At 41.6% G+C, this 18,143-nt stretch overlaps 1 protein-coding gene across 2 annotated transcripts in view; it reads left to right on the plus strand.

Moving 5' to 3' along the window:
• Nucleotides 1-17,285: 17,285 nt before the first annotated feature.
• Nucleotides 17,286-18,143, plus strand: part of HECW1 (HECT, C2 and WW domain containing E3 ubiquitin protein ligase 1) — a 183,577-nt gene continuing 182,719 nt past the window's right edge. For both annotated transcript variants that reach the window (XM_010581800.1, XM_010581802.1), the window contains exon 1: nucleotides 17,286-17,574. In XM_010581800.1, coding sequence (XP_010580102.1) covers nucleotides 17,286-17,574 — 289 coding nt within the window. The remainder of the gene's footprint in view (nucleotides 17,575-18,143) is intronic.

Genomic DNA, 18,143 nt, shown 5'->3' on the forward strand with positions numbered 1-18,143 from the left:
CAGAGGCAGCAGATGGGAGGCAGTGGTAGGAGGAGAGGTGGAGCTGCGAACCGGAGCCCTTGCTCTCCTAATGTCTTTTAATTAGAGTAATAAATATATTGGCTGGGATGATAGTTATATCTTAATAGAGAAATTAAGAAATAGATTAATTTCTGGCATAATTCCCTCTTCCTGTTTACGTCGGTCCCTGTTTCCAGCTCCAGTTTAATTGAAGGAACAATTCTCTGTATTTGCTTATTATCTGCCAGCCTTGTAAGGGAATAACCATGCATTTGGGAAAGCACGAGGGGGTTTAAGGGCACCAGCAGAAACAAAGATGTGCATTAAAAAACAGCACAACTGAACAACTCTATCATTCAAGTTATTAGGAAAAAAGCACTTGCAAGGAAATTCGATAAGTTTGCCATTCTTCCCATTATATTACAGAAGCGGAAGGCTGTGAAGATGGTGCTTTCCATCTAACCTAGAGTATTTAGGAATTTAAAAGAGCCTCAGATGATCCAGTGGGACAGGATCTGCTTCAAAATCTGTTGAAGTCAACAGGAGTCTTTCTCTCACATCCAAGACATGCAAGATCAGACCTAGGCTGAATTCACTTCAGAGGAACTGAAAAGTTTTACGTGGATCCATACCCGCGTGCACAAGCCCTTCTCTGTACTGGAGAATGGAATGTTGATGACATCGGAAACAATGTCTGCGCTGGGTGTCTTTGGAGTTTTGATGCCACTTCAAAATCTCTTCTTGCTCTGCTGGCTGTTGTCAGCTACAGACTCATGGGCCTTTAAAAAAATCTGAGATAAAAGGCTTTATAATTCCTATTGGTAATATACAAATATGCTTTTAACTTTCAGGACTTCCATACTGGGCACCTACATTGCTTCAATAGTATTTTGCAGCTTTGCCCTTGCGTGACATGCGGAAATACTTTCGTTTTGACATGCACAAATATTTTTATTTTACTGGGAAATTTAAGTCTGTTCTCAAAACATGGCCCATCTCTTTAAAGCCAACAGAGAAACTGGCTGAAATAATCACAAAAATTATTTTGTGAAATTCTACATGATAAAAGACTAATTAAATGAATGTTTAATTTTATTAATATTAAACCATTTTACAGAGCTAGTTTCATAATGAAAAAAATTACAATACACTGGGAAAGCTCTGTCAAATACGTTATCTGACTTTTACGGGAATATATACTTCAATTGCATCAGGAATTTAAAAATGAAAAACAAATGAGGTGGGGTTTTTTTGTACTTTGCTATTTAAATTAGTCCATTCTTCATGACACTAAGTTTTCACCTCTATGAATTTCTTTGCTTCTTGAAGAAAAATTATACACTTGATGCCTCCATTAACATGGGAGGAAAAAATTCACACCAGATTTACTAGTAAGTTGGAAATCTGTCACAAAATCCATACAGAAAATGTAAACTTTTTTTTTCATTTGTAACTAAAGTTTTCCGCCAGAATGAGAACACACTGGACTCTGTATGACGAAATACTAATTAGATCAGGTCCTGTTCCCACTGAAGTCACTTTGATTAGATGTCTGTTATGTTTTTGTAATGGCTTTTGAAATACTGTAACACCTAATTCTGCAGATCTGTACACATGAGGGAATTCCCTCATGTGAGTAATCAATTAAATCAGTGAGGCTGTGTATAATGTTTTTTTATAGCCTATCTTCCTGGGCTGATCAGACTTCTCCAATTGCGCTGTCACTCCCTTACCTAATTACTTTTGAAGTTGTTGGCTAATTTCAAGTGAAACAGAGAGGAGTAGTTGTCTGTGAGATAATTAAGTTTCTATAGGTCTCAGGGGCTGGGGAGAGGAGGGAGACCCAAGTTGGGCTGAGGGAGAGGCAGGTAGAGCCTGTCTGTCACCCGCTCCAGAAGCCAGGACAACTGTTGGGATTTGTCTGTATTTTTGCTTTGGCTGGTTTTTTGCAGGGGAGTGGACAGGAAAAAGCTGGGCCTTTAGTACAGGTTTGGTGGTGATGGAGGGTAGAGCTCTGCAGGAAAACAGCTTCATTAATTCCACTGCTAACAGAGCTGTTTGTTTTTGTTTCCAGGAATGCTTTCTGAATCAGACCTGAATGTCTTTAATACAAACACTCGTCTTCTGGTTAAAGGTTAGAAAAATACAGCAATCAAGTTGATTTATCACTAATATTGAGAGAAAAAGTACGAGAAACATTGGTATGTGGCCATTAAGCTAATGTGTTACAAGTGATAAATTTGTCAAATTAGTGTCTTCTCTGTTTGCAGGTGGACAGGGGAGAGAAAATATAATGAAAGGTTTGTGGGTCAAGATAAGGACAGGGAGAGGTCACTTGCCCATTACTGTCACAGGCAAAACAGACTCAACTGAGGGAAAAATTAATTTAAATTATTACCAATCAAATCAGAGTAGGGTAATGAGAAATAAAACCAAATCTTAAAAAGACCTTCCTCCATGCCTCCCTTCTTCCCAGGCTTAACTTTACTCCTGAATTCTCTACCTCCCCACCTCCCCCCAGCGGCACAGGGGGATGGGGAATGGGGGTTGGGGTCAGTTCATCACACGTTGTCTCTGCCGCTCCTTCCTCCTCAGGAGGAGGACTCCTCACTCTTCCTCTGCTCCACAGTGGGGTCTCTCCCATGGGAGACAGTCCTTCACGAACTTCTCCAATGTGAGTGCTTCCCATGGGCTGCAGTTCTTCACGAACTGCTCCAGTGTGGGTCCTTTCCACAGGCTGCAGTCCTTCAGGCACAAACTGCTCCAGTGTGGGCTCCTCTCTCCATGGGGTCACAAGTCCTGCCAGAAAACCTGCTCCAGTCTGGGCTCCTCTCTCCGAGGGTCCGCAGGTCCTGCCAGGAGCCTGCTCCAGCACGGGCTTCCCATGGGGTCACAGCCTCCTTTGGGGGCATCCACCTGCTCTGGCGTGGGGTCCTCCACGGGCTGCAGGTGGATATCTGCTCCACTGTGGACCTCCATGGGCTGCAGGGGGACAGCCTGCCTCACCATGGTCTTCACCACAGGCTGCAGGGGAAACTCTGCTCTGGTGCCTGGAGCATCTCCTCCCCCTCCTTCTTCACTGACCTTGGTGTCTGCAGGGTTGTTTATCTCACATATTCTCATTCCTCTCTTCTGGCTGCTGTTACACAGCAACTTTTCCCCTTCTTAAATATGTTATCACAGAGGTTCTGCTGCTGTCGCTGATGGGCTCGGCCTTGGCCAGTAGCAGGTCCGTCTTGGAGCCAGCTGGCATGGGCTCCATCAGACATAGAGGAAGCTTCTAGCAGCTTCCCACAGAAGCTGCCCCTGTAGCCCCCCTGCCCCCAACCTTGCCATGGAGACCCGATACATACACATTCTTGTGGTGCTTGAGAACCCCTAATAGAAATACCTGTTCAAAAGTCAACTTTTAACCTTATTGACATTCCAGTTTTACTGCCTAAGTTTAAGTTGAATAGCATTTTATCCAGCAAGTTATACCATCAATTTAAAAGTAGCATCCGTGGACCAAAGTGTGCTTCATTGATTTGTGCGCAGAATTGGACAGTAGGTACATCTCATTGTCCTTAGGAGAACAGAACAGAGTCCCACGCCAAGACACCCAAGCAGGATATGGCCGCTCGTGTGGCCGCAGCCTTGCTGTGTGATGATGTGTGTGTCTCGGGTCTCTTCCAGAACTCGGGTTTAATGCCTGCAGAAGCAAATAGTTTTCCAACTTGCTTACTTGTGCAGGCTTCTATAAATGCTAATTAATAAAACTGTAGACTTTCATTGCAATGCCCTAGAACCTAATCCTTGATGGATTTAGGACACTTCCTTGACAGAGGGGTTGTTACCAGAAAAATAGATTTAAAAATTTCTCCTTTGGGCCTTACTTTAAGTGCAGTGTTAAAAACTGTAATTACTTCTTTTCTGTGAGGATTCAGTGGCAGCAAAAAAAGCATTGGGTTAAGTCTAACTAATGGTCCTCATTAAAACTAAATGAAACTATGGCTTGAATCTTCATTCAGAATGATTCTTGTGCTTTTATCTGTGGTCGAGTGAAATATAACTTTTTCGGTCACCTTTGCAAATGTTCTTCCCCTTTGAAAACTCTCATGAGACCTTCAGAACACAAACCCTTTTGAAGTGCAGTAATAGAGAAAAAAGTAAATTGGAACCTCATACACTAACGTGAGCAGACGTATATGCCTGTACATATGATTGTGTGATACAGCATAGTAACTACTGGGGAACTACTGGGCTACCTTTCATCGAACCTTGGCTAGCAGTTCCCCAGAAAACTTTGGACATGTAGCTCAGAATTGTCTTACAGTGATCCAGAGGAAAACAGAGTCCCTGAACGCAGCTTCTGTTCTCTCATGTAGGATTCTTTTTGTGCCCTAGATAAAGCCATCACATGTTCTCTTTGTAAAATCTGAATCTTGTTCCTCAACTAGAGACTGTAATACCAGAATTAGTCATTTCCTCTCAGGATAGTTTGCCCAGCTTCTTTGCTTTCTCATGAATACAATTATAGTAGCAATTTATTATGATTTATACAATCGAAACATAAACAACTTTTAATAAAGGTGAAAGAGGAAGTAGCAATCTGGTTTGGAGATACGTATCTGAAGCTAGTTTTACCTGCCTAGGAACAGAGAAATCTCACCCTTTAAACTATGCCTGGTGGGTTCTATCAGTAGTATTAAGTTTTTAATGCAGTGAGGATTATTTTCAAGAATAAAATATTGGATCTGAGGCATTACAAAGCATAAGTCGGTTTTTCTTTACTGTTTTTCACTGCAACATAAGAACTCTTGATCCTGAAAACCTTTGTTATAATAGATTTTTCTTAGAAAACAACAGCAAAAAAAACCCCCAACACATAATGAACTTTAGATATTTATATTTTTAAAAAATTTAATTTCAAAAAATATGGGAATGTTGTCATAATCTTCCCAAGAGTGTACAGACATAAGAAGTCAGTCTGTTGAGAACAAGCATGCTTAAATTTGGTAGTTGAACCCTTAATACTTGCAAGCAGTTTTCATTTTGCTCTCCAGTGACATCAGGCAAAAACCGTGCAGTAATCATGAATATGCTTCAGCATCTGATGTTCCAGTTTAAATCCATGAGGGGTTTCTTTTCTTTTGAAAAAATGAAAAATCTGTTAGATTCTATTATTATAAATGCACAGGAAAAAACATTCAGATAACATGGTCTAAAAATATGATTATATTTTAAATCATAACCCATCAAATGACAGATTTTTCTCAGGTTTGAGATCTCATTTTAAGAGTAGTTGCTGTGATCTGTGTCCTAAAATGCAACTTGCTGCTCTACATGTTTGTCTAATGTGTTTTCCAACAGAATAGGTTGTAGCATGGATGAAAACATTTGAAGTGTTTTAGTCAAAATATGAACTCTTGATTTTCCAGGTTTGGATTAGCCCTTGTTAACTGCAGCTGTTGACATCTATATGGGTTTTCCTTTGCTTTACAAGTCACTTTGCTCCACATTGAAGTCAGGGGAGTTTTGCCTTTAATTTTATCAGAAGGTGGATCAAGCACACTCAACTGGATGGCGTTTCTGTATTTGTCTGGAGGTAATATGATAATAACAGGAACTCTGTAGCCAATTAATTTTAAAATGTCAGGGAATGTTCTAGGCATTGTTGAAAGGTGGAAGATGGAGCTGAAGGCATGGTCCGAAGCTGGTGTCTGGTTGAGAGACTGGTTTATTGCAGTGGTTTGTTGTTCGTAGATCAAACGAGTGGTTGATGTAGGCATTAGTACTAGCAGGCTGTCAAGTCCTATATCCCTGCCTCAACCCTGCCTCACTGCCTGAGGAGGTTAAGATACTGACACTTCAAATCACTTTTAAAGAAATACAGATGGGGGTAGGAGGCATGACAGAGTGTAGGGGCAACGAATGAAACAGGAGATTTAAAATGTTGTCTTTGCTGTGGAGTAGGGGTCAGCCACCATGGGCAGCTGGCATGAACCATAAGTGAAAAGAACCTCCTTCCATCCCTCCTGCGTTTCTTATGTGTTTATTGTCCCCATATGTTAATCCAGTGCCTGTCCTATGGCTGGTACAGCAAGTGATGTCTTGTGCCCTATCCCTTCCTACTTATGAGTGAGGAAGAGGAGATATGCCCTTCCTCAGGAGAGGAAGAAGATGCATTGTCACCTGGGACAGCATGGGCTGTGGTGTGAGGGACGTGGCACAGAGGAACAGGGACCTTGCTGACAGCCTGGAATAGAGGGAGGCAGGAGGGAAACCATAGACAGCTCTTGCAGGGAATGATGTTCGTGGTGTCAATAGAAATTTTACAGGTCATAGCAATGATGAACGTCTTGTGGTGTGTGTATGGATCCGTTTGTGCTGCACACAGGAGTGTCTAGGCAGAGAGAGAAGTATGGGTGGGGGAATACTACAGGGGTAGATCTGAGCTCTGCAGGATAAATCCTTTTATACATATGCACATGAACCTTTTGTTTGCAAAGATTCATACTCCTGTCTGAAGGGAGGTTAACATTAAAAACTTCACTTTTGATATCTGTGCTTGGTTGCTTTCTGTTGCCTTGTGTGTGTGTGTGTGTTCTATACATAATAAGCCATGCCTGATACCTGTGTAATACATTAGACAACTCTTTCCTTCTATCTGGTAGCAATATGCACTACAGATATCACACAAGCTTTGTCTTTTAGCAAAAAGGTTGTCATGGTGGAAGGTATAATACATTCTTAATGGTAGAGAAAGGCGGAATTTTTATAACATATCTTACATATCATAAGAAATTAAGAGTTTTTTCTGCAAAAAAGTTTTCAGAGGCGTCTTTGCACTCTAGGTAAGAGATATGGGAAATGTGGGACTGCTTCTGAGCAGAGAAATGACTGTACCTGACAGTTCTGGGAAATGTTGTACATTACTGGATATCTTTCTGCAACTCATATTTACTCTACGTCATTTTGTTAGTAGTCTCTTAAATTTTGCAAGATGTCTTCACAGCTTTTCCTGTAAACCTCTGCTACATTTACTGGTATTACACTTTTAAAAAGATCTGTACATAAAGTTTATACAGTATACTGAGTATTTTCTTGTTATTTTCTCTGCTTTGAATTTCTCTGGATGTACCTCAGGAGTGCTTTGCCCACTAATTTTTATATAATATAAAATCTTAGAGCTTAAGAGGCACATACACAGGCCTGGCTCCTTCCTATGTAACCTAACATGCCAAACCTAGGATCCTGGCAGTCACTCAGTCCTTAAAATGGTGTTGAAGAAAGGCAGAGCTGAATCCTCTCTGCGAAAGCCTTACCTGGGTCTCAGTCTTTTTCAGGAGGAGCATGTCTCTTCCCTCTGCGTACACAGGGAGTCTTGGGAACCTGCATTCCTAAATTAGGTGACTCAGGTACTCAAAGCTTGAGTTGGATGAATCTGGGCCTCTGTTAGTGCTATAAAAGACATTGATCTTTGCTTGGACAAAGTACTTGAAGAACTGAAGCCACTGGTTATAAAAATCTGTCAGGTAAGAGATGTCTATTATTATGTGTTGTGCAGAACCTGAAACAGGGCATCCAATATGGTCAGGGCTTCTCAGTGGGAGTATCAGTTGATCACAGAAGAGCAGCAATGTTTTTAGCTTGCAGAAGAGAAGAGCATCCCTGTGCTTACCTCCTCCCTCCTAAAACCCCTTCAGAGTAAGTAGCATTCCTGGGAGACCAGCAGAGTCCAGCTGTGCAGTGGGCCTGATGAACGCAGTGACGATTCTTAGATAGACCAGTGTGGGGCACACAGGCTTTTTGGGACAACCCTCTGCTGAAAGTGATGCTTCTCTACTTTAAATAGTGGAATAAACCAGTACCAGTGCCTGGTAAAGAATGACTGCTTTTCTTCTTGCAACAATTGTTGTCCTTGGGTTTGAAAAGATGAGTAATGGAGATTTTTAGTCTTTGGCACCACAATCACTAGGACTGTGTATCTGTGAAGGTGGTGTGGTCCGCGCTGGCCTTTATGGATATGAGGATGCTTGTTAAGAGAGGGTGTGTTGTCCTACCAATGAATGCTTCATCTTGCACCTATTAAGAGGTAGTCACTGTCCTGCCTCTGTCTGGTACTGCAGCAGCACTTCTTTGCCTGCTTCTGATGTTTAAAACCAACCAAGTAAAAAATACAAATTTCCTGTTACGTGCATCGTAAAGCACCAGCAAAGGCGAGCATTGTGGACTTTGGAGTATTTGATAGTAGCATATGAGTAGATCCTAAGGTTATTTCTTTAATCTGGTAGTGTGGAAAGAACAGAGTGAAGCTGTGCAGTGTTATCTTGGTTTAAGATGTTACCATGTCCACCCTTTTATTATTTCCTTACAGTTATCTTTTTGAGATTTTATATTCAGACTATGTTTCATGTTTACCTGTTCCTGTGTACCTTTAAAAATATTGGCAATGTTTTCAGACCTTTTTTATGTAACGGGGTAAGTGTGATGGCTGTTTCTCATCCCTTGCTGTACCAAACTGCTGAGGCAAGACTTTTTCTGCTACTGATTTAAGAGAAATTAAGAAATTAATTTTGTCCTTTAGCTGCATTCTATTGCAGAAACTTCCCAGTGCTTTACGTAGTGAACTGTGAGTGGATTATCGCTGTGTCAATACAAATGTGTTGGATGTAAGATTGTTAATTGCTTTTAGTTAGACATCAGTAGTCTACAGTGTAGAAGCTTGGAGTGATCTCATCTAAAACAGGTAAAATGTCATTTTTTTCGGAAACTTGTTTGGTTTATATACTTACAGGAGTACAAATCTTAATTCTTGGAATCATTTAATTGGAAATGTGTTGTGTGTATCTTTCAGCATGCTCTCTTGGTTTCATTAGACAGCACTGTTTTTTACTTCTTCCAGAAAGAGGAAAAAAAAAAAAAAGCATTGTTAATTTTTTTTTCCTTTCTTTTTCTGAACTCCAAGAATTTCCCTCCAGTCATTGCCCCATATTCCAACTTCCATCTGCTTGTGCCCAGGAGATGAAGTGCTTTCAGAAAATGTGGACTGGTCTTAATCGTACTTTTCTTTGTAGATGCTAAGAGTATACCCCTGGTTACTGTGCTGCCAGCTTTTGCTGCCTTATGACTAATAGGCCTGCACAGGAATCAATCCCGCCCACTGGCACCGAACCTTGCTGAGTTGACCTTGAGGCCAACTCTTTCATTTTGATTCTAATTTGTGCAGTGATTTGCACATCACTGGAGCAAAGTTAAATGTAAGAGGATACATTAACATAGCAGTACAGCTAGACTGGAAACGCACAACGGTCAGGAAATGGAAAAATGAACTACCTCATAACATCCATTTCCCCCATTGCTGATGTATAATGGCTTTGATTTCCGATTAGTGTTTATTATAGGCATAAATATATGTATTGTGCCATAGATGTGCAATATTGAGACAAATGCACTTAAAGTTCTTTAGTGTTATTATGGCATGCATCCCTCTGAAACATTTGCAGCCTTCATTTCAGTCTTCCCAAGAGCAGCAGTTTCATCTATATGCTCTGTAATATCTTGCAGGGCAAAGGGTGTCAGCGGACCATGGAAGCCTGCAACTCCCTCGTGCTATTAAATGATTCCTTTGGAGCTCTGAGAAACCATTCCTGTGCCTCTCAAATAAATGGTCCAATCTTACAGAGTTCTTTGTGCTCATCCAAAGCATCCTTCAGCTTCATAGCATTCTCTAATTCCAAGCTTGATGATCTTCATGTTGGGTTTTATGTTTTCAGCAACTCAGATGCTGAACCATTTGGAGAAAATTTTGTATAGCTCCTTGCACTATAAGGCCTTGTTTACTGGATTTGGCTGTACTATAAGCTATGCTTTAAGAATCCGCTTTGTGCTAAGAGTTGTAGTAACGATTCTTCCAAAATTCAAATGTCCAAAGGGATTTTTCTCATGTGATGATAAACGAACAAATAGCTGTGATAGGTGGGAGTACGTTGACGGGGGCAGTTATGATATCTGAAACTGTAACCTTGATTAGAGCTTACCTCTGAACTGTGTTTCTTCTTATTTCTGCATTGCTTTGCATTTTCTATAGTCAATTGTACTGCGCCCGCAGTGATGGAAAATGCAGATGTTTTCTTGGTTGACAATTTGCTGTGCAGGTACCACGTGCTGTGTTAAGAGGACTGTCCCTAGGCAAAAAGGAGGAAATCTGTGTTCTTTGTTTACCTTTTCCTGGCTTAGAGTTTGACAGAGGGAGAGTATACCTTCCCTGAAAGCTGCTGAGTGGTGGCAACTAAGGGGCCCTCTGGGCTATGGGTGGGGGGAGCAGATGGGTAAAAGATTGAGAGTAGCAGGCCTGCAGTGGGAGTGGAGATGAGAAGGTTGCTGGGAGGAACAGGGAGCAGACCCTGCAACAAGTCTTGAGGGCTATGAAAAGCAGGAGAATTTGATCTGAGGAAGGACATCACGTTGCTGGGTTGAGAGCAAGGCTAGAGGGGAGAGTCCTGCTCTGTAAGGAACAGCAGCGAGATTCTTCCTCATATCTTTTTACTTTCACCCAGCTTTTTTACTCTTCCACCCAACAGAGCTGAGTTTCCTGTCTTTCAGAACTCACCTGATTCTAATTTATGCTCTAATAAAACAATTTTACATACTGAAAGCCCTTTCGGTAGGCTCACCTTCAAGTTAAAGGTCTGCCCCAAAGCTCTGGCTTGCAGAGTCCCATCACATCACCTTTCGATGACTATTGGCACTGTTGCTTTCCTGCTCGTCTTTCTGGCCCAGCGTCAGGATATTGCTTTGGGTGTTCACACCTGGGCTGTGACTAAGTTTTTAAAATCTTTTTATGTTGTCTCTTATCAAGCCAATTAAACCTTTCATACAGGCTGTTACTACCTTATATTTCTGTTAGTACAATATCCTTGCTGATACATGTGATCTTACCTTCCTGAAAGCTGGTCAGAAGACTTTTGCTGTCATAACTTATCACTTTCACCAGGTTACCCTATTTTTTTTTAATTTTTCTGGGCTCCTTCTTGTCTTTTACAAAACACATAAGCCTTGCAAATGAAGGCTAAAACCTTATCAGGAGAGCCTTCATCTCTGGTGGAGCAACCAAGAGACGTAACTCCACATCTGATTTGCCTATATCAGACTTGACTACTGGCCTATTAAATTTTCAGATGGGTAAATGTGCTGTGTCCCAAGGTTCCCATCATACAAAGCTATCTCACTGTCTTTCTTGGTACTTGCCCTTGAAATTCTGGTTGTGATGATGCTTGCAGACATCTGAATGACTACATGTGTCTTACTTTGAGTCCACTGTCATGCGGGCTAATATTGTCACCTTGTTCCCTTTAATTTCTTCACCTGCCAATGCTCCAGTGATGGGTTATATTTCAGTCTTTGGTATGGACAGTAAAAGTCCAATGTACCACCATCCTGACCTGCACAAATACATCTTCTCTGACAAAGCAGCAATAGGAGGTAGCTGGTATCAGTCCAGGTATCTAAAAGACAGCTCTTAATTGTCTGAACAGAGCATTGAGCTGGATCCTTGCAGATGCTTAGCTGAGATTTATCTCTGTATTGCTAAAGCATCACGTACCTTTCTGGCATGATTTAAAATAATCCCAAATAAAAAAAAAAAATCCCTAACATTAAGCCCTACAGCTCTCCAGAGGAAGTTGCTGCATGGCAGCTCTGAATCCTTTGGTGAAATTCAGCTAGCAATAATGGTGTGAAGCCTTCCAGCCACAGAATTCTTCTTGTCTCAGAGAGGAAGGTGGTACGGTTTTCTCAGGTGGTGAAGGGAAAGGCAGTGGTGACAAGAGCTCTCTGCTGTCCCAGTGCCAAACAGCAGTCGGGCAAGGAGAGAGGTGTGAGTGTGAAAGAGAGAGAACGTTGGAAGAAAATCTGTAAAATATTTTTTCTTGGTATTTACATGTTTTCTATGTGTACATTTTTGAGATCAGTTTTCTTTACAGTCAGATCTCATCTGTCATTTCCTTTTGGCCGTTCCTTCCTACTTTCCCTTGTTAGGGATTGCAGTTGCATTTATATGGGGGGAAAAAAATACCCTAAACTATTATTTCTGATGTTTGTTTTCATTAGATGGACTAAGTGACATAAATAGGAGGCAAGTGCTGCCCACAGATAATCCCTCAAAAATCTCACTTTGAGTAGCACTTTTATGTGGCTGGTAGATCTTTAGAGACAAAGCTTTCCAGAACTTTGTGAAAATCAGAGGGAGTGCTGGTGAGAGCGGAAAAATGTCCCTTTGGCTAGTTTTGCTCAGCACGCTAATATTTTATAGCTAAACACTTATTGCCATAGTTGTACGTATACAGAAGGGCCAAGTGCAGCCTTATCCGTGAGCCACAGTCTCTCCAGGGATATACCTGCTGCGGCACAGACTTATCCACAGCCACAGTCGCTTTGAGGTGCACCTGTTCCAGCATGGCCTTCTCCATGGGCCACAATGCCTTCAGAGATAGACCTGCTCCAGTGTGGCCTTACCCACAGCCACAGCCCCTTCAGAAGGAAACCTGCTCCGACATGGCCTTACCTATGGCTGCAGTCCCTCCAGGGCTGTACCTGCTTTGTTGTGGGCTTATCCATGGCCAAATTCTTTGAGGTGCTCCAGGTTGACCTCATGCACAGCCATGGTGCTTCAAGGTGTACTTTCTCCGGTGTGGACTTATCTTTGGGCCACAATCCCTTCAGAGGTATACCTGCTGCGGCACAGACATAACCATGGTCACAGATGCTTTGAGATGTACCTGCTCTGGTGTGGACTTATCCATGGCCACAGAGGCTTTGGGGTGTCCTGCTCCCGCATGGACTCATCCACAGATCACAGTCCCTTTGACTCAAGTTCACACTGAAGTTCCAGCCTGTCCAGTACAGCAGCACAGAAACAGCAGCGATGCCCTGGCCATCTGCCAGCCCAGGCTCATGGCCATTGCTGATATCAAAATGTTCCCAGGCACAGCAGAGTAGATGATAATCAGTACAGCAAGCAGTGAAAAAAGTGAAAAGCAGTGAAAAAGCAGCCACTAACGAGCACTAGACTCTAATAATACAGTAAGGCAAGCAAGCCCCATGGCAAGCATGGGAGCCCATCAATTAATAGCTAAACAGCAATAGCAGCTATAAATTCAATCCAGCACATTCCAATCAAATCTGTCATTATCTCAAACACTTTGTGCCCCATGTTGGGTGCCATAAAAGGACTGTCGTGGTTTAACCCCAGCTGGCAACTAAGCACCACACAGCCGCTTGCTCACTCCTCCCCCAGTGGGATGGGGGAGAGAATCAGAAGAGTAGTAAAAGTGAGAAAACTGGTGGGTTGAAATAGTTTAATAGGTAAAGCAAAAGCTGTGCATACGAGCAAAGCAAAACAAGGAATTCATTCACCACTTCCCATCGGCAGGCAGGTGTTCAGCCGTCTCCAGGAAAGCAGGGCTCCATCACATGTTAATGCTTACTTGGGAAGACAAACGCCATCACCCTGAATGTCCATCCTTTCCTTCTTCTTCCCCCAGCTCTATACGCTGAGCATGACATCATATGGTCTGGGATATGCCTTGGGTCAGTTGGGGTCAGCTGTCCCGGCTGTGTCCCCTCCCAACTCCTTGTGCCCCCCCAGCCTGCTCGCTGGTGGGGTGGGGTGAGAAGCAGAAAAGGCCTTGACGCTGTGTAAGTAGTGCTCATCAGTAATGAAAACATCTCTGAGTTATCAACACTCTTTCCAGCACAAATCCAAACCATAGCCCCATACTAGCTACTATGAAGAAACTGAACTCTATCCCAGCCAAAACCAGCACAACCTCTAAATGAGGAATGTAAGGGGAAACACATTTGCTACTTTAGGTGTCAAAAACTAAAGTAACTGGACATCACTGATACAACTGAAACATTGTACATCCTTGTCACCTCATTTCTCCTGTCCTAGATAAGTTCAGAGATAGGAAATAGCCAGGCAGTGCATCAGTCACCAGTGCAGCATTGGCACCTTCAACTTAGGACAAGCTTGAGCTCATATGTTGAACATAGCAGATGCATTATGTACTTAAGTGTGTCCTTTTAGGACAAAATCTGATAATCCAAGACAAAAACGTTGAAAGGTGTGAGGAGAAAACCATCTTTCCTCTTACATGCGTAGACGCCCTGATCAACAAAGGCTCTTCTCACTCCTAACCGTCATACAAGTGAGTGAGGGGAGTGGGGGGGAAAGTGAAGCCTGGGGGTCATTTGGTGCAGGGAGTCCATGGGTGGAAACACCCCTGGAAAGACTGACTGTAGAAGCAGCTATGGAGTGACTGTTTTGAGCCAGGAATGAAGAGGGATTAACTTCTGTTGACAACCAAGCTTAATCTGTTGTGCTGTTGGGTCAACATTTGGCTGTTAGTTGTTCTTGCATAATTTACACCGTGCATTAGAAATGAGAGTATAGTTTAGTGCGTATAGTGTACACACCTCTGCAAAGGGATAAAGAGAATAAATATGAATCTCAAGCCCCTAAAAAAGATTTTTTTTTTTATATACTAGGTATCTATGACAGATTGGATTGCTTCCACAGGACATCAAGAGGATGTCTTTTGCAATTTTTTGAAGCTGTCTCGCTATGGTTGGGACTCATCACAAGGGCTTGGGGGCTTTAGACAGTTGCATGGAAAACATGCAAAGCTGGTAATAAAATGTGTAGTAACTATTTTTCCTAACCTTTTTTCTACTTATTCATATAGCCATACTTGTATTTTGATGCCATTACTTAATCCAGATAATTATGTGTGACTACTGTCCCATTGTTTGGGATTTTTTCAGTTTGGGGATTTTCTTTTTTGCAGATTAATGTATTTGTGTAGGATCAATGTTGGAAATATGAGAGACTCAGATTTCTGAAGAATATAGCCTTCTGGGTTGCTTTCAGATTATGCCATTTGTTTCACTGGCATCAACATACAGGAAAATGGGAACTTACAGAATTAGATCATAGTGATGAATTTACTATTTTCATTAAAACTGCTTAAAGACATGCTGAAGCTGAAAAAATTAAATGTTTAAGTCTAATTTAATTTGAAAGTATGCAGTTAATTAATACTCTACATCCATTAACATTCAGAAATGAAAGTATCTGCAGAACCACTACTCCCTGGAGTAATTTGTCACCAGAAATAAAATGTCTGCCTTTGAACTGAAATAGCTTTTGGGTAGCATGCTATGAGTGAAGGAACCCATGATAATGATACAGACTAATCCAGAAGAGTGGTCTTGAAGTTCTTTGTGTTGCTACCTCACCATTATAAAACAAATCGTAGTTGTCTTGGGTACTGTTGTGACAGTAGATGCCTCCTTCGCTAAGTGACAGAAACTCCTATCGATTTTAAATTAACTGACTAGAGTGTGGTAATTGTGCATGTCTACAAGTGCTTCCCAGATTAGAAAATGTTCACAGCATGTGAGACACTGTTTTTTGATGAAAAAAGATGCATTTTCTGTTTACAGGGAATATCGGTCTTTATTCGATGAAGTCAACTCTCTTTTCAAACAGTGAATAATTGTAACTGTTGGAAAAGAAGCAGCAAAGATGCAATTAGATGCATAGCAAATGTAACACCATGTACTTCATTCCCCCACATGCTTCCTTCCTCCTTCTATTTCTGTATCTCTAATGTAGCCTTTTGCATATTGGTTCAGTCTTGCCAGCACTTACTATAACGTGTGGCATTCCTGCTGGAGCTATTTTTGCTTATAAACGCTGTTTAATGCAGTATGCGAGGATTTGGGTCAATGGACTGTAAGCGTTATAGGGCAGTGTCTGCAAAGTGACAGGATATTCTAGAGGTACAAACATGCCAGTTGAATTTTTTATTCTCTGTACAGTTCTTGTGCAACAGAATCCTAAGACACAATAATAGGTCTCTTAATACCAATTTTTGTGGCATAATTAATAAACAAAAGATTTTTTTTTTCAGGACTTAGTGTTATTCTGTGCTACCATAACCTTAATAAAGCCAGGGTTGGGTAACTGCTTGGCTGGACAGAGGAGCTATGATTTTTCTTCCGCTTAATTTGTTTGAGTTCAAAAGGATGATTTGACTTCTGATCATGTGAAAAGCATTTCATAGCATACTGGAAAGCTGTCTGGTTTTGTATCTAAGGGACTTGACAGCATGGCTGGCAACAGACGGATAATGGAAGGCTAATGAATAATGAAGAGCTGAGTGATTGAAATAGCAGAGCTGCAAGGAGGGAAGAGGGAAAGCTGGGAAGGAAAATGGAAAAAACAAACAGCACAGAAGTAAGGAATAACCAGTATTTTGATCAGTATCAGAGGATGTCTTCACATCAAAATTTAAGCCAGTCATAACTTAAGCATTCTCCATCTGCCAACTCACAAGAGCTTTTAACTCATGTACTGTGACACATTTTGTACAAGTCACTCAGCTTGCCTTGAGGAAGGAGGGTAGGTTGGAGTTTAAATATTTTTTCAACTGCTAGGACAATGACTACTCTGCAGTAATCTTCTCAATTCCTATTAATTGTCCGGTGCATTCCCAAATTCCTACCAGAGCAGGTGTGCATAGTATCTCTCAGTCTACTGCAAAAAATGGAGCAGAGCAATAGCATTGGAAGCTATCAGCTGTACTGAGAGACACTGCAACACTTAGTTTGTATTTACACTTAAGTGAAGACAGCTCTATTTTGATAATGGGAATAACTCCATTTTCATGGCTCTCACTGTTCAGATCTCCAGCAGGGAGGAAGAGCTCTTACTCATTGCGAACCAGTCTCTCCAGATGGGATATGGTCTCTGGGGTGACTGCGCTTCAAGAAAGATTCCTCTGGAAATGTAACAAGAATTACTGGGAAGAAGACTTTGCGTGTCAAAAGTGGGAAGACTATCTCCTGATGTTAAAAGAGAATGGCTCTCTAGCAGTTTGATAGTCATGATGTTCGTGTCTGGATGCACACATTAATGTGGCGGAAGCCAGCTACTATTAATCTCCTCACACGCTGCCAGTTGTGGCTGAGATTGGTGATGCAAGGCTTGCCCTTAAACTTGTTTTCATGCTAAGAATTACAGAGTAGGAGTTGAGTTAGCACTATGTTTCCTGCTACACCTTTTCATGCCTCTTTTTTGCAATGCCAAATGGAAAAAGATCTGCTACTTTCTCATTCTGATATACTACTTTTCCTGAGCTTTGACATCACTGAAAAATGAATAATACTGTAAATACTATCCTTTCTTTTTTTCCTTGCAGAATCTGTACCAAAACAGGTTCCTGGGCCTGGCAGCCATGGCGTCTCCATCTAGGAACTCACAAAATCGGCGCCGGTGCAAAGAGCCTCTCAGATACAGCTATAACCCTGACCAGTTCCATAATATGGACATCAGGAACAATTCCCATGAGACGGTCACCATTCCTAGGTCTACCAGTGACACAGACCTTGTCACTTCAGACAGCCGGTCTACCCTGATGGTCAGCAGCTCCTACTACTCCATCGGGCATTCACAGGACCTAGTGATATACTGGGATATAAAGGAGGAAGTGGATGCAGGGGACTGGATTGGCATGTATCTCATAGGTAAGTCCCTCTTACCCCTTCCCCTTTGGGTTTCTTGCTGCCTTTTTTTAGTTGTAAGCTTTAGGGTAATATGGGCTAATGGTAATAATGAGCTGATATAGCTCTGTTGAGTATAGTCTTTAAGTGGGTTTACGTATTACAAGATTTTTTTCTGCTCCTGAATTGCTGGTTGCAGTCCTGGCACTCACTTTTTCTTCAGCAGAGATATGAGAAGGCTTTCTGATGGTTTCTTGAAATTTCAAGATATTTTCATTTTAAAGCCATTTGGATTTGGGGAAAATACCTCCTGTATAAAGACAGCATAATATTTTCAGGGTTTCCTCTTGTGAGTCCATGAGTAATCTGTGACAGATGAGAGGTTTTACAAGTCAAGAATATGAATCATTTAAAAACCTTGTGGAACAGAATGCCTTTTTCTGTATAGCCAAAGGATATTTTGATACAAGCAATAATTATAGACTGAGGCATTCTGGAGTTGTCCCAGAAAGTTTTTCTTTTTTTTCTGGTGTCTTGGAAGCTGTATTCAGCCATGTACATTAGCATATTTTTGGCATCTACATCTAGTAAAT

The sequence above is a fragment of the Haliaeetus leucocephalus genome, unplaced genomic scaffold (assembly GCF_000737465.1).
Source record: "Haliaeetus leucocephalus isolate CR32 unplaced genomic scaffold, Haliaeetus_leucocephalus-4.0 Scaffold808, whole genome shotgun sequence".
NCBI lineage: Eukaryota > Metazoa > Chordata > Aves > Accipitriformes > Accipitridae > Haliaeetus > Haliaeetus leucocephalus.